Source organism: Purpureocillium lilacinum, assembly GCF_023168085.1.
Source record: "Purpureocillium lilacinum CBS 284.36 DNA, scaffold_5, whole genome shotgun sequence".
Classification (NCBI taxonomy): Eukaryota; Fungi; Ascomycota; class Sordariomycetes; order Hypocreales; family Ophiocordycipitaceae; genus Purpureocillium; species Purpureocillium lilacinum.
In genome coordinates this window covers 3,772,317-3,799,002 of record NW_027072115.1, presented here as the reverse complement: position 1 = coordinate 3,799,002, position 26,686 = coordinate 3,772,317, and the positions used below count along the sequence as shown (strand labels likewise).

Genomic DNA, 26,686 nt, shown 5'->3' with positions numbered 1-26,686 from the left:
TGCGTTGCAGAGGTTGCGGTGGGCACCGCGCTGCCTCGCTGGCTCCAGTCGGCACAAGGTGCATGCATTCCGGCCACAAATACGTCATTTACAATGGGCTGGAACCCTTTGGAAGCGGTCGTGACTCGTGCAGATGTGTTTGCGCGCCCGATATGTCATAATGAGGATGCTCTGTCGGAGCGGGTGCCGCGAAGGAGCTCACGGGACAGCCGCGTAGCATCATGGACCTGGGCAGTGCGTTCATGGAGGCTGGAGGCACCTGAACGATGATGCTTTGCCGCCGTGGTGGTCATGCAATCGGGGGGTACAGCTGCCAATTGGACCCCCCGGAAGCCGCTGCCGCAGGCGCCATGCCTGAAGCGGAATTGCATGCTCCCCAAAGGGTCGACGCGGGAGGTTCATTTAGCTCGCCCACTGGCCGGTCGAGCTAAGGTAATGAATGGCTGGAGCCTGCCGCTGTTAGCAGGGACGGCACAGCACCCAAGGCAGACAAGCACATGTCGTACTGAGGGCACAGGCTCGGGCACACGCCCTCCTCGCCGCGCTGGGCTGGGCTGGGCTGGCAGCACCACCGAGGAGAGGGCACGCACCTCATGCACGCGGTGTGGGTGTGGGTGGGTTGTCTGCCGTGGGCCTTCTCCAACCTCACCTCCACCGACAGGCGGGCCATGGGAATCCTCGCTTCAGCCACCGCATCCCAACACACCTCGAACCTCCATCCCCTCCAACCCGGCCATCTCATCCACCTCATCCCTCCCCCTCCGCCATATCTGCCCCCGCGACCGCCTCTCGAAATCGAGCACCTCCGACCGACCGGCCCCCTGCCCCCTCCTCGATGAGCCGCCTCGTCGACCGGAGTGCACCGCAGCAGGCCATACAACGCAACAGTAGTGCTCCCGGTGCGCTAGCAGTACCTACCTAGAACCGAGAGGGGTCCCGTCCGTCCACCCCGTCCAAATACTGTCTGTCCTCGACTTCGTACGCATCGTCCCGCGATATCGCCTCTCCTCGCCTCGCCCGCCACCCCTCCCGAAGTCGCCGCCGCCGCCGCCCATCGCTCCTGCCTGCCGTCGTCCCGTGCGCCCCTGCCCACCCCGACGCTGAGTCCCGCGCCTGCCTTCCCTGATGGCGTAGTCCGGGCATGGCAGAACGAACATCGGCAGGCGATAACGAAGCGCGACTTGCCTCGTCACCGTCGACAGCCCCAGCCGCTGCCGGCCCTACAAGGTACGTAGTCGAGCATCTCGAGCACGCCCGCGCAACGGGAGGGAAGGAGCAACCCGTTGCAGCATCGCAGCATCGCAGCATCGGCCCGTCGTTTGTCTTCTCCCTTCTGCCTCCTCTGTCCGTATCTCTCTCGTCAGCAGCTCCGTTTCCCCCTTCCAGTCCACGCCCGCACCGCACCGCACCGCCGCAGTCGTCACGTCCCGCGAGCGAGCGACTCAAGTGGCCCCTCGACGCCGAGACGTGCGAGCCGTTCCATCCCATCCCATCCCAACGCCCGCGAGCATCGGTCGCTCGCAGCCCAGAGCTCGGTGCCGCCCAGCCTGCTGCGTGTTCGACCTGGACCCGGAGTTTTTTTTGTGGCCACTGGGCAGTCGTCGCGAACCCCGGCACCTGCCTGCCAGCCTTCCAAGGTTCCTTGCTGCTACTAAGCATCAAGGTGCCTGCCTGCCTGTCTGGACCGCCGAGTTGGTTGCGTCCCTGATTCACTGGTCCAGCTCCACTGCACGCACGCACTCGACACCGGCTCTCTCTCTCTCTTCGCAAGTGAACATCTTGCTGCTACTTCGCCTCTCCCTCGTTCACCTTGTCTATAATTTCTTCATTTCTTCGACCCCTCCTGCCATCGACCTGCACCAGCCTTGTGTCGCCGCGCACGTGCAGCACCTTTGGCCGCCAGGCATCCATCGTAATTCCCACCACAACCCTGTTGGCCAGCGCCGACGTGCAGCGAGCCGCCCGGTCACCTTCGGCACGAGAACGTCGTGCTCGAGCTTCCGGTCGCCGGCGGCTCCCCCACCTCGTCGCCGCCTTCACGCCGTGTCGCTCGACGGCTTTTGTGCCACCCTGTTATCAGAGGTCAGATTACTCATGTCTCCCAGAATCACCAGGTCTTCCGCCCGCCAAGCTGCGAGCCAGGCGGCCCAAGCTTCCGACACGCCACCTGCATCCGCTCCGACGACCTCCTCTGCCGCTGCGTCCACGCCACAGGCCCGGAAGCGAAAGGCGGCCACGGACAAGAGTCCCGCAAATACCGCCTCGCAAACAAACTCTTCGGGTCGACGGTCCAAGAGACAGAAGATTCCCGAAGCCCCTGCGCCTGCCGCTCTGCCGGCCCCAACTCCTACGCCCGCCATTCAGCCGCGCAGGAAGGGCAAGGCTCCAGCTCCAGCCGACATGGACAACGCAGAGTATGTACAACCAGTGTCAGAATATTTGCGGTCAAGTTTCTTACCTAACTTCTTCAGACGCAGCTCCGGCGTGCCTGGCCCCGCGGACGAGTCCCAGAATACCAGCCAGGTGACTGGCTCTGGTAGAAAGTCTGGCCGAAGTAAGAAGTCGACATCGGCAGCTCAAGGTACCATCCGCCGCTCTCTGTCCCCAAACCAAAGAACTTTGACTGACGAGGGCGAAAGGCGAAGGTTCAGCTCCGACGCCGGCAGCGAGACGACCTAGACGAAACCCGATCAGCGCCAATGACCCAGACACAGCTATGAGCGGAACGGATGAGAACAACGATCCGGGGCCCCCTCCGCCCCCGCCGCCCGTTGAAAGTCCCGCCGACGACGATAGTGACGACCACGACGAGGACGATGATGGTGCCGAGGATCGGGATCATTTCGACGAGAACGAGGACGATGACGACGACGATCCCTTCGGAGGATTCGGAGGCGCCGGCTTGTCCAACACCCTGAGGGCACTGACCGGAATGATGTCGGGCTTGTCAGGCCGACTCCGTGAGCTCCTCAACAACCTGCGTCAGGACGACCTCTCGATACAGGTCATTGCCCTCCAAGAACTGTCGGAGATACTGCTCGTGTCGAACGAGGACAATTTGTCCGGCCACTTCTCCCCAGACGCCTTCGTGAAAGAGCTGGTCCTTCTGATGAATAAGGAAGAGAGCCCCGAGGTCATGCTATTGGCGTGCCGGTGCCTGGCAAATCTCATGGAAGCCTTGCCAGCAAGTGTGGCCAACGTCGTCTATGGAAATGCTGTTCCCGTTCTGTGCCAGAAGCTCCTCGAGATTTCCTTCATCGACTTGGCCGAGCAGGCTCTTAGCACACTCGAAAAGATTTCGGCAGAGTACCCTTCGAGTATCGTTCGCGAGGGAGGTCTGACGGCCTGTCTGTCCTATCTTGACTTCTTTGCCACGAGCACCCAGAGGACGGCAGTGACCACAGCGGCCAACTGCTGCCGCAACATTCCTGACGACTCTTTCCCCGTGGTTAAGGAGGTCATGCCCATTCTTCTCAACGTTCTCGGTAGCAGCGACCAGCGTGTTGTTGAAGAGGCGTCACTTTGCGTGTCCGGAATTGTGGAGAGCTTCAAGTACCAATCTGCGAAGCTTGAAGAATTGGTGAGCGTCGATTTGCTGCGGGCAATCCTGAGGCTTCTGGTTCCGGGCACCACGAATCTTATTGGATCCAACATCCACACCCAGTTCCTCCGCGTCTTGGCATTCACCGCCCGAGCCAGCCCGCGCCTGTCTGCTGAGCTCTTCAAGCTCAACGTCGTCGAGACACTATATCAGATACTGACTGGCGTCTCACCGCCGAGCGGCACCGAAGATGTCGCCTCCAAGCTGGACAGTGTGGTGGTCATGCAGGCTCTCATCCATCGCCCCCGGGAGCAGATCGTGGAGACCCTCAATGTCATTCTGGAGCTCCTTCCTAGTCTCCCCCGGAACGCTGACCCATCCTACGGGGACTTTGTTGAACTTCATGCGTCCACAGAGCCAATCACCCCATCGTCGGTTGGTGGCAGGAGCCGGCGCACCCCCAATGACAAGCGGATCGAACTCTTGGAGGACTGTAAGGAGGAAGTCCGACGGTTCGCGTTGATCATTTTCCCGACCTTAACCGATGCGTTTTCGAGCACCGTGAACCTGAGTGTTCGCCAAAAGGTCCTCACAGCGCAGCTCAAGATGCTTTCCAACCTGGACAAGGAGATTCTCGCCGAAGCCTTGACCCCTGTTCCTTATGCCTCGTTCCTTGCATCGATCTTGTCTCAGCGGGATCACCCGTCTCTCGTCATGCTCGGCCTTCAGGCTACCGAGCTTCTCCTGAGTCGCCTCGACAACATCTACCGTTACCAACTCTACCGCGAAGGAGTCATCTACGAGATCAACAAGCTTGCAACCGAAGAGGACTCCAGCGACGGCGCGCAGGATGCTGCAGGCGAAAAGAAACCTAAAAATCGTCGCAACTCTGGCACTGCTGATGGCGCTTCGGACCATGAGGAGCAGGAGTCGGATGACGAGGACGCCAACGAAGACGACAACGATGACGACGGTGACGACTCCTCGGGTGACGACTCGGAGGGCGATGACGAAGACGAGGACGAGAATGGCGACCAAGAACATGAGGTGATCCCAGGAGACATGTCACCGGCTAGTTCTCGGGGGTCTACCATGTCCCTGGATGTTCCCCCTCACCGCTACGTGTCAGACATTCGATCAATGAAGTCCCGCATCCGCGACGTGGCAAAGAAGTTCCTGGAGACACACGAGGGTGAAGGACATGGTCAAGCCATGAAGTCCAAGGCGACCGCCATCCTCAACACCCTTTCGGATCTGGCCGGAGACCTCGAAGCCTTCTACCTCAAGAGGACGTCTGCCGACCTTTCGACTCAAGCGGGCAGAGAGCTTTTCGTCAAATTGGCCTCGTACTTTGACACGGACCTGCTCGAAAGCGTGACAAGCGCCGAGCTGCTCGCGTCCGGGCTCGTACGAACGCTCCTCGACGTGTTCAGCAATCCAGACGAGGAGCTTGCTCGATCCGCTCAGTCCACCTTCTTAGAAGTGTTCATGGGCCACACTCTTAAGTCGAAGCCGAAGACGGCCACCGCCGAATCACCGGCGACGCCCTTCAGCGTGATGATACACAAGCTGCAAGACTTGCTCAGTAGGTCGGAGCATTTTGAGGTTATCACTGTGCATCACAATTCATTCGACGGCAACCGAAGCAGCCCCGCGTCGATGTTGGGAAAGCAAATTCGCCTTCGACTGGTTGCAGACGACGACTCCAACATCCCGCGACCGTACCGAAACATCATGGTGTCTATTCACGCAATTGCCACGTTCAAGTCTCTGGACGATTATCTCCGTCCACGAATCAGTTTGGCGGACCGACCTCAGGGCGCGCGTCGAGACGGGCTGGCAAGGGCCTTTGCGGCCATTAGTGGTGCTGCTGGTGGCTTGCCGCTAAGCAGTGCTGCCGCTGCCCGCCTTGCTGACCGCAGCCCATTCGCAGGGCCTCTGGTCCCTCCTGTTGGGGGCCCGCCGCCGGCGGCTTCGACACCGTCGGGATCACGACACTCGCGTCGCTCCAAGAATAGGTCGTATCCGCCGGTGCATGATCCCTCAACTCCGGACCAGGCTGCCGGCCCATCTCGCGAGAAAGGCACTCTTCGCAGGTCATCGCGACGTCACCCTGTTTCCGCCGATACCCCTCCGCCCCCTCGGCCGCCCCCAGCCGATGACGACGATGTCCAAAGCACGTTAGAGTGTGCCGATGAGAAGCAGCTGTCTGATGATGAAGATGATGGCGATGATACGAGTGCTCTGGATGCAATCGTTGGGGAGCTCGACGAGGACATGGAGGACGGAGATGAACCTACCCATGACCCCTCTGCTGTCAGTCTTGAGGTTGCCACCGGTGGCAAGATTACAGCCCGAAAGGAAGACGGCACGCGAGTTCCTACTCCCAGAGGCTCTGGCCTGGCCACACGCACCGGCGGGGTTTCTGGTTCTAGCTCTGGGCAAGGCACGCCGACCCCCTCAACCTCCGCACCTCGGCCACAGGGCATGTCGTACGCATCCGCTCTGCAAGCTACGCCGCAAGATTGGCACATTGAGTTCAGCTTCGACAGCAGAGTCATTCCAAACGAGACGACGATATATCGTGCAGTTCACACCTCGACGTCGACCTCGGATGATTTACTTAGCCGGAGCATCTGGTCGGCGACGCACCCCATCAAGTTTCGACGAGTCCCTGGTCCACCGCCCGCAGAGCCTCAGTCGTTCGGATCGACCACGGAGGCCGAGGGAGAGACTGAGAATGGTATCCCCGCTTCGCTGGCCAAGAACCCTACGACGTCCTTTATCCTGCGTCTGTTGAACATCCTCCACGAGCTGAATGCCAACATTGAGGACGTCTTGGCCGAGAACCGCAACAGCACCGTGAGCCTGAACGTCGAGCCGCCGTCACAGTTCGTCAACACGAAACTCACAGCCAAGCTCAATCGTCAGCTCGAAGAGCCTCTTATCGTGGCCAGCAGCTGTTTGCCGAGCTGGTCCGAAGATTTGGCGCGCCTGTATCCCTTCCTCTTCCCGTTCGAGACTCGACATCTCTTCCTCCAGTCGACGTCCTTCGGATATGCCCGATCGATGGCGCGATGGCAGAATGCGCAGTCTGGCGACGATAACCGTCGGGATCGAAACAACGACCGACCATTCCTTGGCCGCCTCCAGCGCCAGAAGGTGCGGATCTCGCGTCTCAAGATCCTCGAGTCAGCGCTCAAGGTCATGGACCTCTACGGCGCGTCGCAGAGCATCCTGGAAGTCGAGTACTTTGAGGAGGTTGGCACCGGTCTCGGCCCTACGTTGGAGTTCTACTCGACTGTATCGAAGGAGTTCTCCAAGAAGAAACTCAAGCTCTGGCGCGAAGTTGACTCGATCGGATCTGACGAGTTCGTCTCGGGCCCGGTCGGACTGTTCCCGCGTCCCCTTAGCCAAGAGGAGCTGTCGGCCCCTAATGGAGAACGCATCCTCCACCTCTTCAAGATGCTCGGCAAGTTTGTGGCCCGATCCATGATCGACTCGCGCATCGTCGACATACACTTTAACCCAATCTTCTTCCGCATTGGAGATGGCCCTTCCACGGGCGTCAAGCCGTCCCTGGGCGCAGTCAAGCTTGTTGATCCAGGCCTGGCGCGCTCGCTGAAGGTCATCAAGAAGTTTGCTCTTGCGAAAAAGGAGATCGACGAAGATGCGAAGCGCTCTCCCGCGCAAAAGGTGGCCGACACGACAGACCTCGTCGTGGATAATGTCCGCCTCGAGGATCTCTGTCTGGACTTTACGCTGCCAGGGTACCCCAACATCGAGCTCGAGGACAACGGATCTCACAAGCGAGTCACCATGGAGAATGTGGAGACCTATTTGGACAAGGTCATCGACATGACCCTTGGCACAGGTGTGCGTCAGCAGGTAGACGCTTTCCGTTCCGGCTTCTCGCAGGTCTTCCCCTACTCAGCCCTGAGCGCTTTCACCCCCGACGAACTTGTCAGCCTGTTCGGCAAGGTGGATGAGGATTGGTCTCTTGAGAGTAAGTGTCCTTTAGGCCCTATTTACGCTTTTGTGGCATTTTCTGACGTGCTTGCAGCCCTCACCGACTCGATCAAAGCCGACCACGGCTACAACATGGACAGCCGAAGTGTCAAGAACTTGCTGCAGACAATGGCCAGTTTCGACACACCGCAGCGGCGCGACTTCTTGCAGTTCACCACCGGCAGCCCCAAGCTTCCAATTGGAGGTATGTTGCTTCTTCTCTATCTGCTCATGAATGTCTATGCTAACGCACATCAACAGGTTTCAGGAGCTTGACTCCCATGTTCACCGTGGTGTGCAAGCCCAGCGAGCATCCGTATACGTCTGACGACTACCTCCCCAGTGTCATGACCTGCGTGAACTACCTGAAGCTCCCCGACTACACCACCGTCGAGATTATGAGGAAGCAGCTGTCCACAGCAATGAAGGAAGGACAGGGTGCCTTCCACCTGTCGTAAATGTGGTGACAGGACGAGAAATTCACAGCCGTCGAGGGCAACTTGACATGTTAGGTTTAGAGGAGCCAGCCTCCCGCATGTATCATGAAGGACAAGGAACGCTGCATTCCGGGGCGCTTGTAAGGAACGGCGGTGCCGGTTCAAAATTCTGCTTGCGCACCGCACAACACGAACAAGGACATAGGAACTACGCGGAAGAGAGCGCGAAAAGCAACGGTGATAGACGGTTCATGGCTCTGCGGGCATGCTTTGTTGGCAAGGCGAAACGGTAGTTTCTATGGGTTCTTTGTTCCCGGGTCGGAGAGGACTGGCCCCGGACTTGCAGAAGTATTGATGTATAGGCAGAACAATGAGAGAAATTGGTCGCATGAGTCTGCAAATTGACATTACTCCGCGAAGGCTAGCGAGGAACAGGACGAAACTTGACATTGGCTTGCGCTTGCTGAAATATTCATTCATTTGTCTCGTGAGGGTTGTTTGCGATGCCTATCTATATACTTGACTGCTGTGGGTGCTGCCATCGCAGGCCCGAACCAAAGTTATCACGCCAACATGTAACTGAGTCTCTCGTAGCCTCACTCCTTCCCCCATCTTGTCTTTTCCCCCTCACAGCGGCACATCATCATCGTCAGAGTCCCAAATCTCACGCGCAGAGGCGGTGCCCGACTTTGCAAACGTTCCCGGCGGCAGGGGCGGCGGGGGCTGCCCGTCGCGGAGGAGGCTGTCGGGCAGCATCTGGCTCTTTGTGAGGAGCTGAGTGGCGGAGGAGGAGGAGAAGGGCGGCGGTGGGGAGTCGCCCGGCTGGAGTGGAGAGGTGGGCGAGCAGGGGGGCATGGAGACGAGGGAGGCGCCGTGGTCGAGGAAGTGGAGGCTGGTGCTGGAGGAGTGCTGTAGGGGCGGGTGGGTGGTGGCAGTGGTGGTGGTATTTGTCGTGGAACGCAAGGGAGGGCGCGTTGGAGGAGCGTGATGCTTCCGAGGGGGACCGGGATGGGACTTTTCGGGCGTGGATGGCTGGGATGCGGTCGTTGCCTGAGAGGGCCGGATGGTGTTGGTCGAGGTGGCGCCCTTGGCTGGTCGTGGAGTTTGCTGGAGACGCTGGGCGGAAGAAGAGGATGAGGATGGAGCTGCAAAGCCGGGAGGTGGAGGAGGCTTGATGGATGAGGAAGGGGGCTCGCCTTGGCGTGGAGTCGTGCCGTCGCCGCCTCGGGGTGAGGTGCCGTGGTGAGTCTCGCTGTCGCCGAGGGGCGTGGAAGGGATGAACTGCGTGGAGTAGGCGATGTCGCTGTGTATCTGGGCGGTGACCTGCTGCGAGACGGTCAAGCTCCCCGGAGGCGTCTGCTCCCTGGCGGGCAACGGTTCGAGCGGCTCGTCGTGGCTGCCTGCCTCTGCGACCACCTCCTCTTCCGAGTCAGAGGCTTGGTCCTCGGCACCCTCGCCAAAAACAGCGTGCCTCAGATTCCACAGCAGTTGGCCGATGACCGCCGGCGGCAAGTAAACATACCTGCTAATAGCCTGGTCCTCGTCCCACCAACCCTCCTCGCGCATGTCCGGTTCCGAGACGGGGTTGTTGAGCTCATACACCTGAGAGATGTAGTATTGCCACGAGTTCCCCTTACCTGCTACGGAGGATGGCAGCGGTCTCTCATCGGCCTGGTGGTGTTCGACACAGGCCATGTATCGCAGCATCGAGCTCTCGAGGAGCCAGAAGCGGACAACCTGCGTGGGGATCTTGAACGGCATGACGACGTGGACGGCGTGGCCGCTCACGAGAGATGCGAGCTGCTCGGCGGACACGGGGAGGAGGATATCGGAGCGTGCTGCTGGAGGGGGCAAGGACCGGAGGATAGAGACGTGGACGCGCTGAGACTCGAAGGGCTGGCTTTGACGAGGTTGCGAGGGCGATAGGGGGTGGTGAAGGGGCTTGCGGATGCGTTTGGCGACTGGCTTGGCGGTTGGCCGCTCTCGTCGCGAAGAGGGTTCCTGTTGCTTGGATGGCGCAGGTTGCGGGAGAGTCATTGGAGGGGAACCGATGGCTTTGGGAGCGGCGCTCGAGGACTGCTCCGATATTGAAGAAAGAGACGAGGAGGACTGGGCAAGGAAGGATGCCTTCTTCTCCAGCGAATGGTGCAGCGCTTCGCTTGACGCCAGTTCATTCATGACGAGCTGCGTCTCTGCGCCGGCCACGAAATGGTGCTCGTCGTGGTCCGGTTCAGCCTCGAACTCGCCGCCCCGCATGCTTTCGACGTCAAAGCCCTCGTCTTCCTCGTCAGAATCAGGGATCTCAGACAAGCCACCAGCAGCCTTCTTTGGTGACGTGTTCTTCTTGGCCTTGTTGGGAGACATGCTCGCGCGTCCAGCCACGGAACTGGCTCCTAGTTCGGTGCTGCCATCTCGTCCCTGCCGTGAAGGACCCTTCGTTGGCGTGTTTGCGGTTGACGGGCCCGAATTTTGAGTGACCTTGTGTTGGCTTCGACTTGGAGACGCCCAGCTGCCTGTCGTGGCGAACGAGTCCTGTATCACCATGGCCGGCTTCCGCCGCGTGGGCGTCGCGTCGAGGTGTTTGGGCACGCCCGTCAGCTGCAAAGGCCGAGCGGTAGGCGAGGCGCGGTCCTTGAGCGGGGAGTTCTGCGCATCTGGGGCTCCGTAGCGGTCGATGAGCGTTGTCGAAGGCGAGTCTAGAACTTTGCTGGAGGGAGGTTCCTCGGGCAAGGCATTTTTTGCGGTGGTAAGCTTGGCCGGCGTCTGCGGTATCACAGACTCTTCTCTAGACGGACAGACTTGCGCCTGGCTGGGCGTGCCGCCTCTCAGCCTCTGAGGCGATGGCGACGCGGACATGCGCCGTCGGGTCTTGGATCGTCGCACACTGGGGCTTCCCGGTTCGCCCAGCCACTCCATGAAACCGTCGTCGCGGCCCTTGTCGCCTTCCTCTTCGCTCGGAACGAGGCCCAGATCATCGCCCTCGTCGTCGGAGTCGGCGATGAAGGAGCGTTGACCAAGAAACTGCGTCAAGGTCTGGGTGTGGTACTTGGACGACGATGAAGGTGCGTCGCCCATGGTCCGGCGACGCGAAGCCTTGCTCTCCTTAAGGCCCTTTGGCTTGGCCGCCGTATCATCGGGGAAATCATCGCCTAGGGTCCGTCGCCGTTTCAATTTATTGACCATCGCGCCGGTAGATGGCCTCTTTCTCCTCCTCGACACTGGTACGGGCTCATCGTCATCGTCATCCTCCTCCTCCTGCATGCGTACCCTCGCTTTGGCCTTGCCCTTCCCCTTCGTTCTGACTTTCGGATTTGTATTCTCCTTGTCGCCACCGTCGCCAGCATGCTCCGCGGGGGCTTGCTGTGCCTCGTCCTCGCTGTCCGTCAAGGTAATGACATCCTCGCCGTCGTCGTCGAAGCTCGAGACAAAGTCGATCTGCGTGAGCGTCTGCTGCCGCAGAGAGGATGTATGCGCCGAAGCCTGCCGGCCGTACGTGCGAATCTTCTTGCGCCGCGACGGGAACTGCACCTGCTGCAGCGCGGGCGACGAATTGTACACGCGGTTTGGGGGAGGCACGCCGCGGGAGCGCGTCTCGGGGGCCATGGCCCGCTGATGTGTCCTCGAGGGCTGCAGGTATCGGCGGTAGGTTCAGACTGTGAATGGTTGATCAAGGGGACGAGGAATGCAAAGGAATGGCGAAGGAGCCGTTCGTCGATGCCATTCAAGGACCAACTTACACGACCAAGGTGGAAAGAGTTGGGCCGGAAGGTTGTGGAGTTTGGCGTTGGTGAAGTTGGGGTGGCGTAAAGTGTCGCGACGCGTTAAGTGGGACGCGTACAGCAGCCCCCAGGCACACCTGCCCTGCCGTCCCATCGCCCCCAGCCAAAGTACAGGGGATTCTGCATAAAATCCAGGGCACGAAGTCCCAGGTTATCAGCAACAAAGTACAGTACTTCCAGGTTCTGTGTACTGCACGGCTCACCCAAGTGACCCAACGCGCAGGCCTCGGGACCTGACCGCTTCGTCACTCTATTGACGTACTTGTACGAAGTAAAGCAATCCGGCAAGAAAGTCCACCCTATTTTTGCGTTGCCAAAATTGTAATGGCTAAGGCTGCCTAAGCACCCGCTACCTGTCGCCCTGACAGAACTCCCTAGGCGCCATAGCCCTAGCTTCTTTTACCCGCCATCGCATTCTATCGTGCCTCTCGTTGCTCTCGTTGCTCTCGTTGCTCTCGTTGCTCTCGTTGCTCTCGTTGCTCTCGTTGCTCTCGTTGCTCTCGTTGCTCTCGTTGCTCTCGTTGCTCTCGTTGCTCTCGTTGCTCTCGTTGCTCTCGTTGCTCTCGTTGCTCTCGTTGCTCTCGTTGCTCTCGTTGCTCTCGTTGCTCTCGTTGCTCTCGTTGCTCTCGTTGCTCTCGTTGCTCTCGTTGCTCTCGTTGCTCTCGTTGCTCTCGTTGCTCTCGTTGCTCTCGTTGCTCTCGTTGCTCTCGTTGCTCTCGTTGCTCTCGTTGCTCTCGTTGCTCTCGTTGCTCTCGTTGCTCTCGTTGCTCTCGTTGCTCTCGTTGCTCTCGTTGCTCTCGTTGCTCTCGTTGCTCTCGTTGCTCTCGTTGCTCTCGTTGCTCTCGTTGCTCTCGTTGCTCTCGTTGCTCTCGTTGCTCTCGTTGCTCTCGTTGCTCTCGTTGCTCTCGTTGCTCTCGTTGCTCTCGTTGCTCTCGTTGCTCTCGTTGCTCTCGTTGCTCTCGTTGCTATTATGCCTTCCGTTCCCGTCGTACTTTCCGCTCCTCTTATCTCCTCTACTTCCCTTATATCTTTCGTTCCTCTTATTCTTCTCTTCCCCATTCAGAGACAAGTCTGAAAACAAGTCTGACAGCAACGCCAACTACTGGAGCCCCTCGGCTGCAGGTCCCCCGACCTTGAGCGCATGCTCGCTGTATGGGTCTGCGGTTCCGACGGACGCCAGACTCGCCAGCTGTAGGTTGACGCAGGCAGGCCTGACCCCGGCTGAGCCAGTGACTTGCCTCGTCCTGCAGGTGACCGGCGCATCGAAGGTCGAGCCCGGCCCAATCGATCGACGAGGCGCCGCACACTGTCAGCCCCAGGCTCCGGGCCGGGCTGACTGCGGGGCCAGGCGGTGACCTGCTATAACTCTGCCTCCCTCTCGATCCCTCTTCTCGCCCTGCCCGCCTCATACGCATATATCTCGTCTAAAACCCCAACCACCCCCGGCCGTCCCCATGGACAGCCCGACTGGCACAAGGGTCCGTCTGTTCTCATCCCCGCCCTCACCCCTGGTCGTAGGCTGATGACCTATTTGAAGCTGCCCGAGCCGCCCGTCGAGCAGCAGCCCGCCGGGTCCACGCCTCGGCACCCTCTTCACCTCACCGAGACGTATTACGCCTGGTATTGTGTCAGTCCCGTCACATCACAATACCTCCCGTTATGACACTGACTTGACTGTTAAACAAGGACATGTGTGGCGGCGGCGCATACTTTGTCAGCATAGTCCCGGCCTGCCTTCAATGCGGTCATTATCGTTGCGGCAACTGCATGATAACATCTGAGGCCAGGCAGCAGGCCGGGCCCTGTTGAAACGCCGGAACGTTCCTAGCGATGCCCGTCGCTGCGGTGGATTTGTCCGCATACGAGTGGAATGGCATATACTCAGAACCACGGCGCCGGCTGTATGAGGCGCAAAACACGCCTTATGTGATGACGAGGGCCCAAGGGCGGCCCGAAACCCAAACCGTTGACGATCTCATCCGAGCCTTCCTTTCCATATTAGGTGATGCTGAAATGCCCCACGGGCCGAGCGCATACCAAAATGTTGAGCTCGAGGCGATCTGTACCCCAGCGAGTCTCAGCGTATTAGAAGCGGGAACAGACCGTCGTGTGACGCCCTTGCGAGTCCTGTTGGACGACAGATCCCGCGGGAGCGACCAGGCAACGGAAGTCACTGAAGCGGGCCTGTGTCGCAACAACGCTGGTCCGCTGAACGCAACCCAACTCTTGCGCGAGCTCAGGAAACCGGTACGCAAGCTACCTCGCATAGCGGTCATTTATACGTACCACTTCCTTGATATAAGGCTTAGAAGCCATTGTCTGACTACTTTGCGCCCAATATAGCGGTACCGCTGCAGCACCGAACCCGATGCCGCTCGTCGACTATTGTGAGACACATTCAAGTCGCAGGCTGTCCACGAAACCCTGGCTAAACCGTTGTTGTTAAACTGTAGGTACGTTGCAGATCCGGACTGTTGGGTGATTCTTGCGTTGGCATACACGGCACCGCTGGATCAAGCCCAATACCTCCCCGATTTCTTCTACAAGTACCTCGGGCTTAAGACTTCCCTTGGTATCCATCAAAGCGTTGGTTCTCATGTTCCCGCAGTCTGCATTCATACTAGCTAACGCTTCGGAATAGTCTCACGGATCGCTTGCTTTTGCGCTCGAGTTCCACCTGCAATTCTATGTCTGGCGAGAAGGAGGACCCTTGTTGGAAGACGGGCGAAGAAAACGAAACGGCAAGCCTCTTCGGAGATCCCACGAGCTTCGTGATTTAGATTTCACCGAAGAGGGCCAGGCATCTAGCCTCTGCAGAGCCAACATCTATGAAGCACAGATATCATGCCTCATCTCCGGCCTGGATCACCATTCGTGGGTCGCCTATCTCTTTGTCGATACGTATTATCAAGGAGAATCCTCGTCGGAGAGTGTCGAGCACTACCACTCCAAGCAAAGCGGACCCTTCAAACCTGATCCCCTCTTAACCGGCACCGTGGATGCCAATATGCCCACTTGGACGCCACGAGAGTATTTCCTCTTAGTATATGAGTGCCGTCTCAAGCAGGTGAAGCATGCACTCCATACCGTCGTATCGAGGCTGCTATTAAAATTGGAGCCCTATGTGAGTTGATACCTATGCGATATTTTGTCTGCTCGACGTCAGTTGAAAGGCGGCTAAGACTGGCCAGGTTGATGATTCCGTGAACGTCGTACCGCGGCACGGCAGCGAGACGGACCCATTAGACTTCGGAAGAAAGAAGAAGATGCAATTGATGGTGAACGAGGCGAACAGGATACTGCGACAGGTCATCCATTCCATCTCTCGAGTGATAGAAGTTTGGGACAGGTTCAACAGCCGAGATGCAGCGTATTTGTCGGATATCCTGAAATCCAACGGGACCCGAGGTGGACAGGATCCAAAGCCCCCTTTCAGAGTGCTCGCTCTGATAGGGGACCACATCAACGACTTGAGGGATCTTCAACGCCGCGCAGAAGAGCAACAGGAGCTCTGTGCCGGCGTTGCGCGCGAGGTATTTTCCCTTGGTGCGTGTTGCTTGGGCAGCTTTGAAAGGCTCTATTTACCCCCGCCAGCATATCTCTGTTTGCCCACGCAAACGTCGGCGCGACCAGCAGCCAGGGGAGGTACCGCACGCCAGCAGGGCAGCCGGGATCTGGCAGCTATTGAGCCTACCGCGCCCAGGCAGTGGCAGCAAGTGCAGCCGCACTTGCACGCTGCAGCAAGCGACCGGGGCTGACGCGGGCCGGGACATCCATAACGACTGCTGCTGCTCTTGCCCCCGAGGGATGCAGTGGGCAAATAGAGATATGCTCTCTGGTAAACGCGAGTCCTTCCCGACAACCGATGTCTGACGTATACAATACAGTTGGAAATGCAACTCGTCATGGAGGGCAGCAAAACCGCGACAGAGCAGCAACTCACCGGCGAGCTGCTCAAGACCTTGACAATTATCGGCTTGGTGAGTACGGCAATTGTTATTCTCCTATATAGGGACGCCCTAGCGACCTATTTGTGCTGATCCTATTAGTTGTTCGTACCATTCACAGCAACGGCCGCCCTGTTCAGCATGCAACCAGGAGTCATCCCGTCTCAGCTCGTGTCCGGAGGCGTTTTTCTTGCCTCCTGGCTAACCCTGACGTTCCTCGTCTTGGCGAGCGTTATGTACAGGCTGGGCCCGGTACAATTCAACAAATGGAGGCAAACCTCGATGCCGTCGCCGTCTCAAATGCCTGGGAGGTGGCGGCAGCAGCATCAGAGCCCGGCAGGCCGGCCCAGCTCGTCCCTACTATCGGATAGTGTGCCACAGGGACATGCGCAGTACGTCGACAATATCGACCTAGACTGGGGACGAAGGAGAGCGAATCTATGATTTACGGCGTATTCGAAGGGAACGAGAGGAACGAGAGGAACGAGAGGAACGAGAGGAACGAGAGGAACGAGAGGAACGAGAGGAACGAGAGGAACGAGAGGAACGAGAGGAGCGAGAGCGATAGCTAGAAAGGCTCGCCTTTTCCATGCAGGAGATGCATTTTGCTTCGTTGCCTCGGGCAATCCTACGCTCAGTTTGATACCATGGTAGCAAGTTGGCGTGGCAGAACTACTGCGGCAGCCAATAACAGAGGCACGGAAGATACACGCCGCGTCACTCCTCCCATCCCGAGTCACTTCAAGTGCACCTTTCGCATGTTCAACGTGTTTCGTCTCATCTTCATGGTATTGTACAACAGCTTGTTCGTCGCGCCGCCCGCCGACGCGTCTCGGTCATACACGGTGAAGCAGCAGACCTCCCCTTCTCCCTCCAGCATATACGTCCGCATGAATGTAAAGAAGCAACAGAACCTCCCGCAATGCTCACGGCCGGCGCCCCCATCACGGCCTTGTCATCTCAGCGAAAAGCAGCCTTGACGTCGGCCCGGGGCCATTCGAACGCCACCTCGCCTCCGTACACGTCCGTCGTCACGCGCCCTATCCGGCTCTCCACCTCGTTGTAAAAGGTCTCGCATTCCCTCGTCACGTTCTGCACGAGGCCGCGGCTCAGCGCAGGGTCGTCGGCGTCGCCAAAGTGCTTCTCGACTCGCTTGCGCAGTGCCTCGATGCCCTTGCGCACCTCCTTGGAGTCGTAGTAGCTGAGGATCTTGTTGAAGATGAGCTTGCTGTTGGAGGGCTGCCCGGCGATGGCCGTGGGCGACTTGCCCGTCTGGATCTGCGCCTCGATATTTTCGAGGTGATCCAGCAGCTTGCCCAGCGGACGTCGCATGACGGCGTTTAGGTAGAGACCCATGTGCTCATGGTATTCCCTGCTTGCCTGCTCCTTCCAGTCCTCCAGTACCTCGAGACCGCGCGTGTCCGTATCTTCGATAAAGTGGTTCATGTTCTCAATCAGCAGGATGTGGAAGTTGAGCGCCTCCTTGTCCTCTGGATCAGCGGCCCCGCTCGCGACGCCGGCAGCAGGGTGCTCTCGGGCAATGACCATGAGTGAGTCGAACATGGACTTGAGAATGCGGTCGTACTCGCGGTCAATGGTGCGGCGAAGGGCCAGGTTCGAGTCGAGGCCGACAAGCATGTTCTCGACCGCGGTCATGAACGCCGGGAAGACGCGGATGAAGGAGATGACACCCTTGCGCTTGTTGATCTTGACCTTTGTCTCTTCGATGGCGCGGATCTGCTCATCGACGAATTTGTGGAAGCGGCCCTCCAACAGACTGTGCAACCTTTGGAGAAGGGTGTTGAGGTAGTCTTGATTCGACTGGGCCATCTCCGACATTTTCTTCTCCAGCACGGCGAGAACGCCAATACCTTGCCTAAGGACTCATTAGTACATAGAGCGAATAAGCACAATGGGTTTAACTGACAATGGATCTTGCCCAATCACCCACTCCATCAAGCGTTGCAGTTCGGACTCGAGGAAGGCGAATATAACCTCCATGGATCTGGTCACCCGACGAGCCAGCTCCCTGTCGGGCTCCATGAGGCGGTGCCGCTTCAGGTCCCCTCCGCGACGATTGCGAGGCGGATTAGCCGCAACAGCGTCGGGGAAGTCAACTTGCTCCAGCGTCGAGGCGTGGAAGAAGTCGGTGACAAAGTTTTGCTCCATCTCCACGAGCGGCAGGAGATCGTCCAGAACCCCAGCGAATACCTCGTACGGAAAGCTCCTCGAGTCTGAGCCACCCTTTTCTGTTGCATGTGCTTTGCTTCCGTCTGCGAGGGGCGACCTGAGAGCTCTCGCCAACGTCTGGCTTCGCTTGACCGTCAACTTCCGCGCAGTGCTCGCCACGCCTTCTTGCTGCTTCTCTACCTGTGACGAGAAGAGCAGCTCGGCATCTTCGGCCGTCATCTTGCGGGCGTTTTTGCGCCAAATGGCCACAACGTTCTGGAATTGCGACTTGTAAACAGGGTGGCTCTTGTCTTGATAGATTTGCACCAGCCTGTTCCAGTTGTCCAAGTCTGCATCCCTGGCGTAGAGCATCAACGGGCTGTACTTCCAGAGCAGGTCACGGCCCGCGTCGTAGTTGGACGGATCGACTTTCTTCGCCAGAGCACCTTCGAGGGACCGCTTCGTCTCAGAATACGCCTCGTCAAATTGAAGCGCCATGACCTCGAGAAGCCGTCGCATGAAGTAGGCGTTCTCTTGGAGATACATGTCCTTCTTCTCTTGCACGATTCGCATCTGCCCGTAGTCGCTGTTGAGACCAAGGGCTCGGTCGGAATCCAACGCGCTGCCGGCAGGCGGGGTCGCGTCGTTGGTGCCAATGGACGGATCCATCTTGCTCATAGCCTTGAAGAGCGTCACAAGGGCAGTTTCGACCTCTTCTAAGCCTCGCAGATCGTCCAGCGGTGCCAGTCGAAGTGCCTCGAGATCTGATGAGGTGATGGCGCAGGTCTCGAGGAGGGATTCGAGCTCCTTCCTCAGCAGCTTCTGATTGGCAGTCTGTACTTGAAGACCCTGGCCTTGAGCCTCAATGTAGGAAATGTCGTCGGATAGAGTCTGCTCGCCATGTTAGCTATGAGTTGCCAGGTCGTGCCCAAAGAACGTACCGAGAGTTCGACAGAGTAGAGGGTGAGCAAATTATCCATCTCCTCACACTCTGCGATGGCAACATCGATGCCTCTCTTGATGGCGCCGACCCTCTCGTCCTCCTCCTGGAAGCGGGCGAGCCAGCCGCCAGCCTGGGCCTTGTTCAGCTCCCTTTCGAGATCGGCCTTCATCTCGTCTATGCTCTGTGCCCGCATGCGGTCTCCCGGAACCCAGCCGAAGTAGTCGAGCCACTTGCCGAACTCCTCGCTTCGGCCGTCCAAAAATGTTGGGTCAATGCCAAGGGATTGCATGTACTTGGCGTCGTTTCCAGCAACGACTGATCGTCCAGGAGTCTCTTCCTTTCGAGGTTCCTCCTTCTTCACCGACGCGGCGGCCGTCTCCGTGCTGGACTTGCTCGCGAGCTGGTTTGAAGTTGACGGCGTAATCTTTACCTCAGGGATAGGCGACTCGCTCTCTGCTGGTTTCGAGGCTTCTGGCGCATCTGATTTTTGGTCCTTTGACACGGGGCGAGGCGGGGCTGGCACGACGCCTGTGATGCCATCCGGTCCCTCCATGGTCGTCTTGTTCTGCGCCTGTCGAAGGCGGTCTCCAGCACCGCCGGGACGCGGGCGGAAAGCGTTGGCGGCGCTTGCGGCCTTCCAAAGAGCACCAGCAATGTCGCCCTTGGACCGCTTCGCCTTGATCATGGGTCCCAGGCCGGGTCTTGATTCCTCGTCTGGGATGTCTGGCACGGGCGGGGTTTCCGTCGCAGTAGGAGTCGAGGCCGCCGGAGTCTCGGGCTGCGAGGTGGTGGCGACGGAGGCGGCTGCGGGCGCCCCCCGAGACAGTCCAGGCATAGGCGACTCTGACTTCATGGTCGTGTCGAGAGGTGCCATGGCCGGCGGCGGGACGTCTCGATCCTTGAACGCGCTCGGCAACGTGGGAGCTCCACGCTCTTGGCCCGTGGCCGAGCCCTTTCTTGGCGACATCCGATCTGTGCTTCTCGGCGGCGGCGCGACGGGATCTCGCTTGTTGGTAGGGCTCATAAGCGGTGGGGGCACCAGATCCCGGTCTTGAGGGCGAGACGGATCCATGGGCGGTCTTCTTCTCTCTGGCGGCGGCTTCTCGTCAGCCTGCGGTTGGGGAGGAGTGCGCGTGTCCGCCGGCGGCTCAGACGGCTCTCTCGACTCTCCAAAACGCGCAAAGGCGCCAGGCCCAGCCATCCCGTTCCGGGAGCGAGGCGGTATGCTGGAGGTATCATCGCTCCTGTTCGCAAAAGAGTCCTGGCTCCTGTTATTCTGTGCCGTCCATCGCGGCGCCGGCGGCCTCTCTCCCGATCGCGTCGAGTCGAAGCTAGCGGCCGGGGAGTTCGAGCCGTTCAGCGGGGGCCGTACAGTCGGCGGCTTCTGGAAGCGCGGCTGCTCTGGAGTGCTCAATGCCGAAGGCACAGGCGGGACTGGCGCGGTTGGAGGGGCGCTCGGCTGGCTAGGCGAAGGCTCCAGGGGCGGAGGCCGCGGCGCGGCCGCGGGTGGCGGCCGTCTCCCAGCGCCGAGGACCTGGTCGAGCTCGCGTTGGTCGAAGCCGCTGAGCTCGGGGATCTTGCCGCCCGTGTACTTGCCGTAGATCTTGATCAGGCTCGCAATGAAGAACTTCTTCTCCTTGTCGGTCTGGGCCTGCCAATAGTATGGCTTGCCGAGACTGACGAGGAAGCCCGTGTCGCCGCCCCATTGGCGGTGGTTGGGGCTCACCTGGGGCCCGGTGAAAGACTCGATCTGGGTGAGGTCGTCAAGATTCCACGACTTGCCGATGGAAAAGGTACCGGTGGGGTTCTCTTTGGATTTGTGCATGCGGACTCGGCCCGACTTTCGAACGGCGACGATGATGACTCGGGGCTTCTCAGAATCGGGCGTCCGAGCTTGCGGGGGCGGCGGCGTCGTAGGATGGGACGAGTACTCGGTGATTCGGATATGCGTGATGTAGGTCTCGAGCACTGCATTAGGTCAGTCGATGATGCCTTGTTGGCCTCCCACCTCCCCGTCGGGAGCTCGTCCGGGCCGTCGAGCGGCGCCGGCGTCCCGACGGGAGAAGCGCAGCGTCTGGGCTGTGCAGTACGTACGCGAGCCATCGGAATCTTTCTTGTTGAAGCAGCTCTCGATGATGCGGCGCTTCTCGTCCTCGAACCGCTCCGCCCGCGTGGCGGCCGCGCCAGGCCCATTTGCGCGGTCCATGAGTGCGCGGCTTGGGGGGCGGGATCATGAAGGGGCATCCAACGCGAGACGGCGGTCGGGCATGTTTCGGGAGAGCGGCGGTTCGTGGCGAGGCGTGAACGTGCGTGCGTCTCGCGCAAGCTACGTGTGCGCCGTCGTGGGCTCGGGGCGGAGAGGTTGTCGTGGCTAGGAAATAGGTATGGGAGGATGGGAATCGCCAATCAGCCAAGGAGGCGGGACAAGGAGGTTCCAATCCAATTGCGAGCAGTGGAGAGCACGGCCAGCAACAGTAGCAGCAGAGGAGCTTGGGTGGGTAAGGTTCTCGCGGCTCCAGCGCGGCAGCCACTGAGCGAGGGGCGCTGATGGGCTGGCGGGCTGCTCTTTTGGCGCAGCGATCGCCCAAAGGTGGTGCTAAGGGGCGACTTGGAATGGATGAATTGGAGGGTGGCTGGCAGCTGCGAGGATCCAATGCCAAATTCGCAACGATGGTGCAGACGAGGGAACAGGCGAGTCTACTTGACGCTACGGGTCTTGATGATTTATGGTAATCCAGCTTTGGGCCCAACACCGGGCGATGCCAATGTCCTGGAGCTGTAGCGGTCTATCACAGGTGTGGAGCTCGGAGCCTCGCAGGTGCCGTGCTGGCTCTAACCTCGCGGCAGAGGTTGTGACCTGGCACAACTGTGCCGACGACACAGCCGCGAAAACGGTTGTTGGCTCGCACATCCGAGAATTGAAATTGGCATCAAATCCTTTCTTTCTTTTTGTTTCGCGCTGTCACTCCTGCGCCCATCACGTACCATGTCAAGCTCTGGTCTTGACCGATGACCGTCAGCGTCAAGCGACCTGGCCACTCCTACAGGCGCCGCTCGACAATCTCCTTGACCTTGGCCAGGTCCAACGCCTCGACATGTCTGTCCTTGAAGCCCGTCATACTCTCCGCCATGGCCATGGCGTTGTAGATGGCCTCCTCAGTCGCGTCTGCCGCCGCCTCGAACAGGCCGTTGATGGTGTCGTTGTCTGTCATCTGCACGGCCCTGGCGAGAGGCTGATACGGGTTCAGCCCAGGCCCGCTCGACATGGACAGCTCCTGCGACGGCACCTTGTTCCCTGTGGAGAACGCCAGGAAGATGTCGCCGGATGTGTTGCTTCCGTAGCCGCCGACCTTGCCCAGGCCGACGGTCGCCCGAGTGGCCAGACGTTGCAGCTGGATGGGGATGAGAGGCGCGTCCGTCGCGACGATGATGATGATGCTGCCGTCCTTGCGCGGTTCCTTGCCTTCGTCGGTGGGCCGTTCCGCGGCTGACGGGACGCTGCCCTCGTCCTGCAGGATCTTGCCTACGGGCACGCCGCCGATGCGGAGCGTGTCGTGGGAGCCATAGTTCGCCTGGACCAAGACGCCGACAGTGTAGTCGAGCACATTGCCGTCCACGTCGAAGCCCTTGACAATGCGGCTGCTGGAGCCGGTGCCGCCCTTCCAGCGGTGGCAGATCATGCCCGTGCCCCCGCCCGTGTTGCCCTCGGGCACGCGGTCAGCCGTGGCGCTCTTGATACCTTGGATGACATGCTCTGGCGTGACGGCAAAGGCCGCCGGGTCACTCAGGTAGCCGTCGAACGTCTCAGCGACCAGAGGGAACATGAATAGGTCCATGTCGCCCTGCTCGTTGCGATGGTAGCGGTAGCAGTACTCGGTCACGCCGCGGTAGCCCTCGCCCACAGATGAGGTCGCGGTGATGATGATGGGCGACGCGAGCAGGCCCGTCTCGTTGAGCCAGTGGGAGCCCGTCATCTCACCGCAGCCATTGAAGCGGAAGACGCCGGCGAAGCTCGAGTACTCGTGCCAGTTCTTCCGCGGTAGGATGGTGGTGACGCCCGTGTGGACATCTTGATCCGGCTCGATGGATTGCGTGTGCACCAGGACGCCCGGCACGTCGGTGATGGAGTTGAGGCGGCCGGGCGACCACTTTCCGAGATACAGCTTGGGGATGACATCGCGGATGCGGGCGCGGCCGGACTTGGTGGGCTGCGACATGATGGGCGTTATGGGTAGACGGATGGAGAGTCGGCCTCGATTCTAAGCGATCTGCCACATCTCACAGGCCCGCGTCACAGGATGAGGCAGTCTTATACAAAGGGCTGTCGACTCACAACGCAAAAGCGGATGCCCCTCCACGCGTAAACGGGAAGCGGAGCGATGATGATACGAACGCAGGGGTACGGCACCCTTCCGCACCACTGCGTCGCAATGTTCCACGTATTTGAGTCATTCGGTAGCGGCAGTCTGGCGCACGTACATACGTACGTACGTAACATGTTGCCATTCTTACCTTGGCCTCTCCGAGTTTAGCTGAGCAGAGGGCGCGAGCGATCTGCTTTCCAATCTGCGGAATAGGCGCACCGAAGCCGATTGGCCGGTGGGGGCCGAAACATGGCGCGACCGTCGACGGAACGGGTTTCCGACATCTGTTCGCCTAGCTTGTTGATAACGGTCGTAGGTAGCAATCTTGAGGTCTGTGCCCGAGAGCTCGACGTCCACGCGAGGTGCTGCCCTTGAGTTGTCGTGCGTGTTTGTGTCGTACAAGATGGCCTGATAGTACTCCGCAGTTCGCAATGTAATGGGTGGTTCTGCTGAGGCACTGCCTCCGAGGTCCAGTTCGAGCCAAGGAATCGACCATACCGCACCCCACACCTGCTGCCACTCATGCCAATGTGCCGAGAAGGGAATTCGGGGTCATCTCGAGTTGTGTTTTCTTGAGATGTGCCGTCCCAGATATTAGCATAGACGCCGAGGTTGAGTATCGCATACGCGGCTTTCCACCACACAGGCGCTTGTCTGGGTCGAGGACTCGAGGGATGAGTGTCTGGGTACGGCACCACTGAGTGAGAAGTAAAGCCAACCCTACGTTGCTATTTCAATGCGCTTTGTAGTCGAAACAACGATATTAAGGCAGAAGTTCCATAGCGGCGCCGCAAACGCGGGGATGAGCGGCAGGGATGAGCTGTTGTAGGTGGGAGTTGACACACCCCGCGATCATGACGCCCAGCCAAGGTGAACAAGGCATATTCCAACGACGATTTCGGTCCCGCTTCCAAACCCCGCGAGGAGATGTTCCCTTTAATGGTGTTTCTATCGCATTTCCGGTTCGTAGCACTTGGGGCGGAAGACCAAATGCCTCCGGCGTGACCAGGTCTCGGATCCGAGGTGGCCTCATGAGCCTGCCGGATCCGATACCCGGGATCGGAGCGGCGCGGCGGAACCAGAACCGGCTTTGCGTGGCAGCGAGTACGGGAGCTTCTGCATCGAAAATAAAAATTCAAGAATCGTTTAATACATGTTTGAATGCTTAGGAGTTGGCACAGGCTTGTAAGCTTCATCGTGACATAGTGATCAAACATGGAGCATCTGGACAGGCCCTCATTGAGAGGTGCCACTAACGGAGAGCCAGAGACTGAGATTCCCGCCGTCTGCTCCGTACCCACGCAGTAGATCATGAGTTTTGGTAAAGCAACCCAAGTGCCGCGAGACTCGCCGTCAAATCCGGATTGACCAATCTCAGCTCGCGGACCGCGAAAGCAAAGTAGACTGTTCAGGCGTCGGGTCCGTGTGTCCGAGCTGAGCTGATGAGGGCGGCACCTCAGGGCAGCAGCACGCAGGCCGATTCAGGCAATCCGGAGTCGGCACCGCAAGCCCCGTGGAGAGCGCTGGAGAGGAGCCGCCCGCCCCCCGTCCCTCCGCCCCGCCGATTCCCCCACAACCTAACGCTGGGGGCAACCCACCACCCCGATCCATACCCGAGGCACAACGCCCCTCCAAACCCCCATCCGCCGCGTCTCGTCTCCCGCCGGCGCGACCTCGCCTCTCACCTTCTTCCTCACCTCACTTGTCTTTTCCAGGTTTAGTGATTGACGTGTCGAGTTCAACATGGTAGCCCCTGTGCGAGCCGTTCCTAATGTGAGTCTCATCACCACCAGCTTCATAGGAACATGGCCCATCTAATAGCATGACGCAGGCTGCCAAGCGGGCCACCAGCCTCCTCCGCACAATCCAGTACACTCACCCGCCGTCATGTCCCTGCCACTCCAACCCGGGATATCACAAGGCGCCGCCCAGCATCGTGCCGCGCGCCCGCGACTTTGCCCACCGGCGCTACGCCACGCCCACCGCCAACAATGAGGTCCAAAAGGAGTACGCATTCGAGATGGCTGCCTCGTCCATCCGATTCGGCCCGGGCGTCACCCAGGAGGTCGGCATGGACCTCAAGAACATGGGCTCCCGCAAGGTCGCCGTCGTGACGGATCCCACCGTCGACAAGCTCGACGCCATGCGCCAGGTCCGCGAGGCGCTCACCCGCGAGGGCATCAACTTTGAAGTCTTCTCCAACGTGAGGATAGAGCCCAAGGACAGCTCGTGCGTTCCCTCAGTTCGCTTTCTCATATTCGTGGTCTTGTCTCAACCGCTAATACGTCGGCCACTACAGAATCAAGGACGCCATCGCCTGGGCTCGTCCACGCGAGCCTGATGCCTTCCTCGCAGTCGGCGGTGGCTCAGTCATGGATACGGCCAAGCTCATGAACTTGTACACGGCGTACCCGGACGCCGACTTCCTCGACTTTGTCAACGCGCCGCTCGGTAAGGGCCGCCCCGTTGACAAGCCGCTCAAGCCGCTCATCGCGGTGCCCACCACCGCCGGCACCGGTAGTGAGACCACCGGCACCGCCATCTTCGACCTCGTCTCCAAGCGCGCCAAGACGGGCGTCGCCCACCGCAACCTCAAGCCCACGCTCGGCATCTGTGATCCCATCAACACGCGCACCATGCCGGCCGCCGTCAAGGCTGCTTCCGGACTCGATGTCCTGTGCCACTCGCTTGAGTCGTGGACCGCGATCCCGTACAACGAGCGTACGCCCCGCCCGCCCAACCCCATCATGCGTCCGGCCTACCAGGGCGCCAACCCCATCTCCGACGTCTTCTCTTTCCACGCCCTGCGAAGCACCGTCAAGTACCTGCCTCGCGCGGTCAAGAACCCGGACGACTTTGAGGCACAGAGCGAGATGCTCCTCGCCGCCACGCTGGCTGGTGTAGGCTTCGGCAACGCAGGCGTTCACTTGTGCCACGGTATGTACACGCCCAGTTTAGAGTTTATGGTCATCGGACTCACCCTTCCTAGGCATGTCTTATCCCATTTCTGGCCAGAACCCAGGCTACAGGCACGCCGGCTACGACGTCCCCGCGCCCCTGATTCCCCACGGCGTATCCGTCGCCGTGTCCGCTCCTGCCGTGTTCCGCTTCACCGCCGCCTCCAACCCCGACCGGCATTTGCAGGCCGCCGAAGCGTTCGGAGTCGACATTTCCAACGTGAAGAGGGAGAGTGCTGGTGAGGTCCTGGCTGAGGCCATCACCAAGTTCCTCGCTGAATTGGGCGACCAGCCCAAGGGCCTAAAGGATCTCGGATTCGGCACGGAGCACATCGAGGCCCTCGTGGAGGGCACCATCCCGCAGGCGCGCGTGCTGATGCTGGCGCCTGGCTTGTCGAAAGAGCTCGAGGCCGAGAAGGACCAGCTGCGTAAGCTGTTTGAGAATGCCATGAGCCACTAAACCCTGTATATATGATCGTGTATATTCGAATAAGGGCTTGAAGTCGATAAGATTTCGTATCCCGAGGAGCCTTCAAGGCCA

General features: G+C 59.6%; 6 protein-coding genes across 6 annotated transcripts; 2 read left to right on the top strand and 4 right to left on the bottom strand.

Annotated features, from left to right (window-relative positions):
• Positions 1-2,094: 2,094 nt before the first annotated feature.
• On the top strand, positions 2,095-8,007 carry PLICBS_007750 (ubiquitin fusion degradation protein 4; the record flags this gene model as incomplete). Its single annotated transcript, XM_018321216.2, has 5 exons — positions 2,095-2,414; positions 2,472-2,581; positions 2,640-7,547; positions 7,605-7,754; positions 7,811-8,007. 5 exons carry the CDS (start codon positions 2,095-2,097, stop codon positions 8,005-8,007), a joined length of 5,685 nt encoding a protein of 1,894 aa, XP_018181113.2.
• A 606-nt stretch (positions 8,008-8,613) lies between these two features.
• PLICBS_007749 (uncharacterized protein) lies at positions 8,614-11,589 on the bottom strand (the record flags this gene model as incomplete). Its single annotated transcript, XM_018321215.2, has 1 exon — positions 8,614-11,589. One exon carries the CDS (start codon positions 11,587-11,589, stop codon positions 8,614-8,616), a length of 2,976 nt encoding a protein of 991 aa, XP_018181112.2.
• Positions 11,590-12,114: 525 nt separating this feature from the next.
• On the bottom strand, positions 12,115-12,908 carry PLICBS_007748 (uncharacterized protein; the record flags this gene model as incomplete). The annotated part of the gene is made up of 2 exons (XM_065601238.1): positions 12,115-12,815; positions 12,869-12,908. The coding sequence occupies 2 exons, from the start codon at positions 12,906-12,908 to the stop codon at positions 12,115-12,117; spliced, it is 741 nt and encodes a 246-aa protein (XP_065457310.1).
• A 3,764-nt stretch (positions 12,909-16,672) lies between these two features.
• Positions 16,673-21,030, bottom strand: PLICBS_007747 (uncharacterized protein; the record flags this gene model as incomplete). Its single annotated transcript, XM_018321214.2, has 4 exons — positions 16,673-17,588; positions 17,640-18,772; positions 18,823-20,792; positions 20,919-21,030. 4 exons carry the CDS (start codon positions 21,028-21,030, stop codon positions 16,673-16,675), a joined length of 4,131 nt encoding a protein of 1,376 aa, XP_018181111.2.
• An 835-nt stretch (positions 21,031-21,865) lies between these two features.
• PLICBS_007746 (uncharacterized protein) lies at positions 21,866-23,041 on the bottom strand (the record flags this gene model as incomplete). The annotated part of the gene is made up of 1 exon (XM_018321213.1): positions 21,866-23,041. The coding sequence occupies one exon, from the start codon at positions 23,039-23,041 to the stop codon at positions 21,866-21,868; it is 1,176 nt and encodes a 391-aa protein (XP_018181110.1).
• A 1,890-nt stretch (positions 23,042-24,931) lies between these two features.
• On the top strand, positions 24,932-26,605 carry PLICBS_007745 (uncharacterized protein; the record flags this gene model as incomplete). The annotated part of the gene is made up of 4 exons (XM_018321212.2): positions 24,932-24,961; positions 25,020-25,417; positions 25,488-26,125; positions 26,178-26,605. 4 exons carry the CDS (start codon positions 24,932-24,934, stop codon positions 26,603-26,605), a joined length of 1,494 nt encoding a protein of 497 aa, XP_018181109.1.
• Between the last annotated feature and the right edge of the window lie 81 nt (positions 26,606-26,686).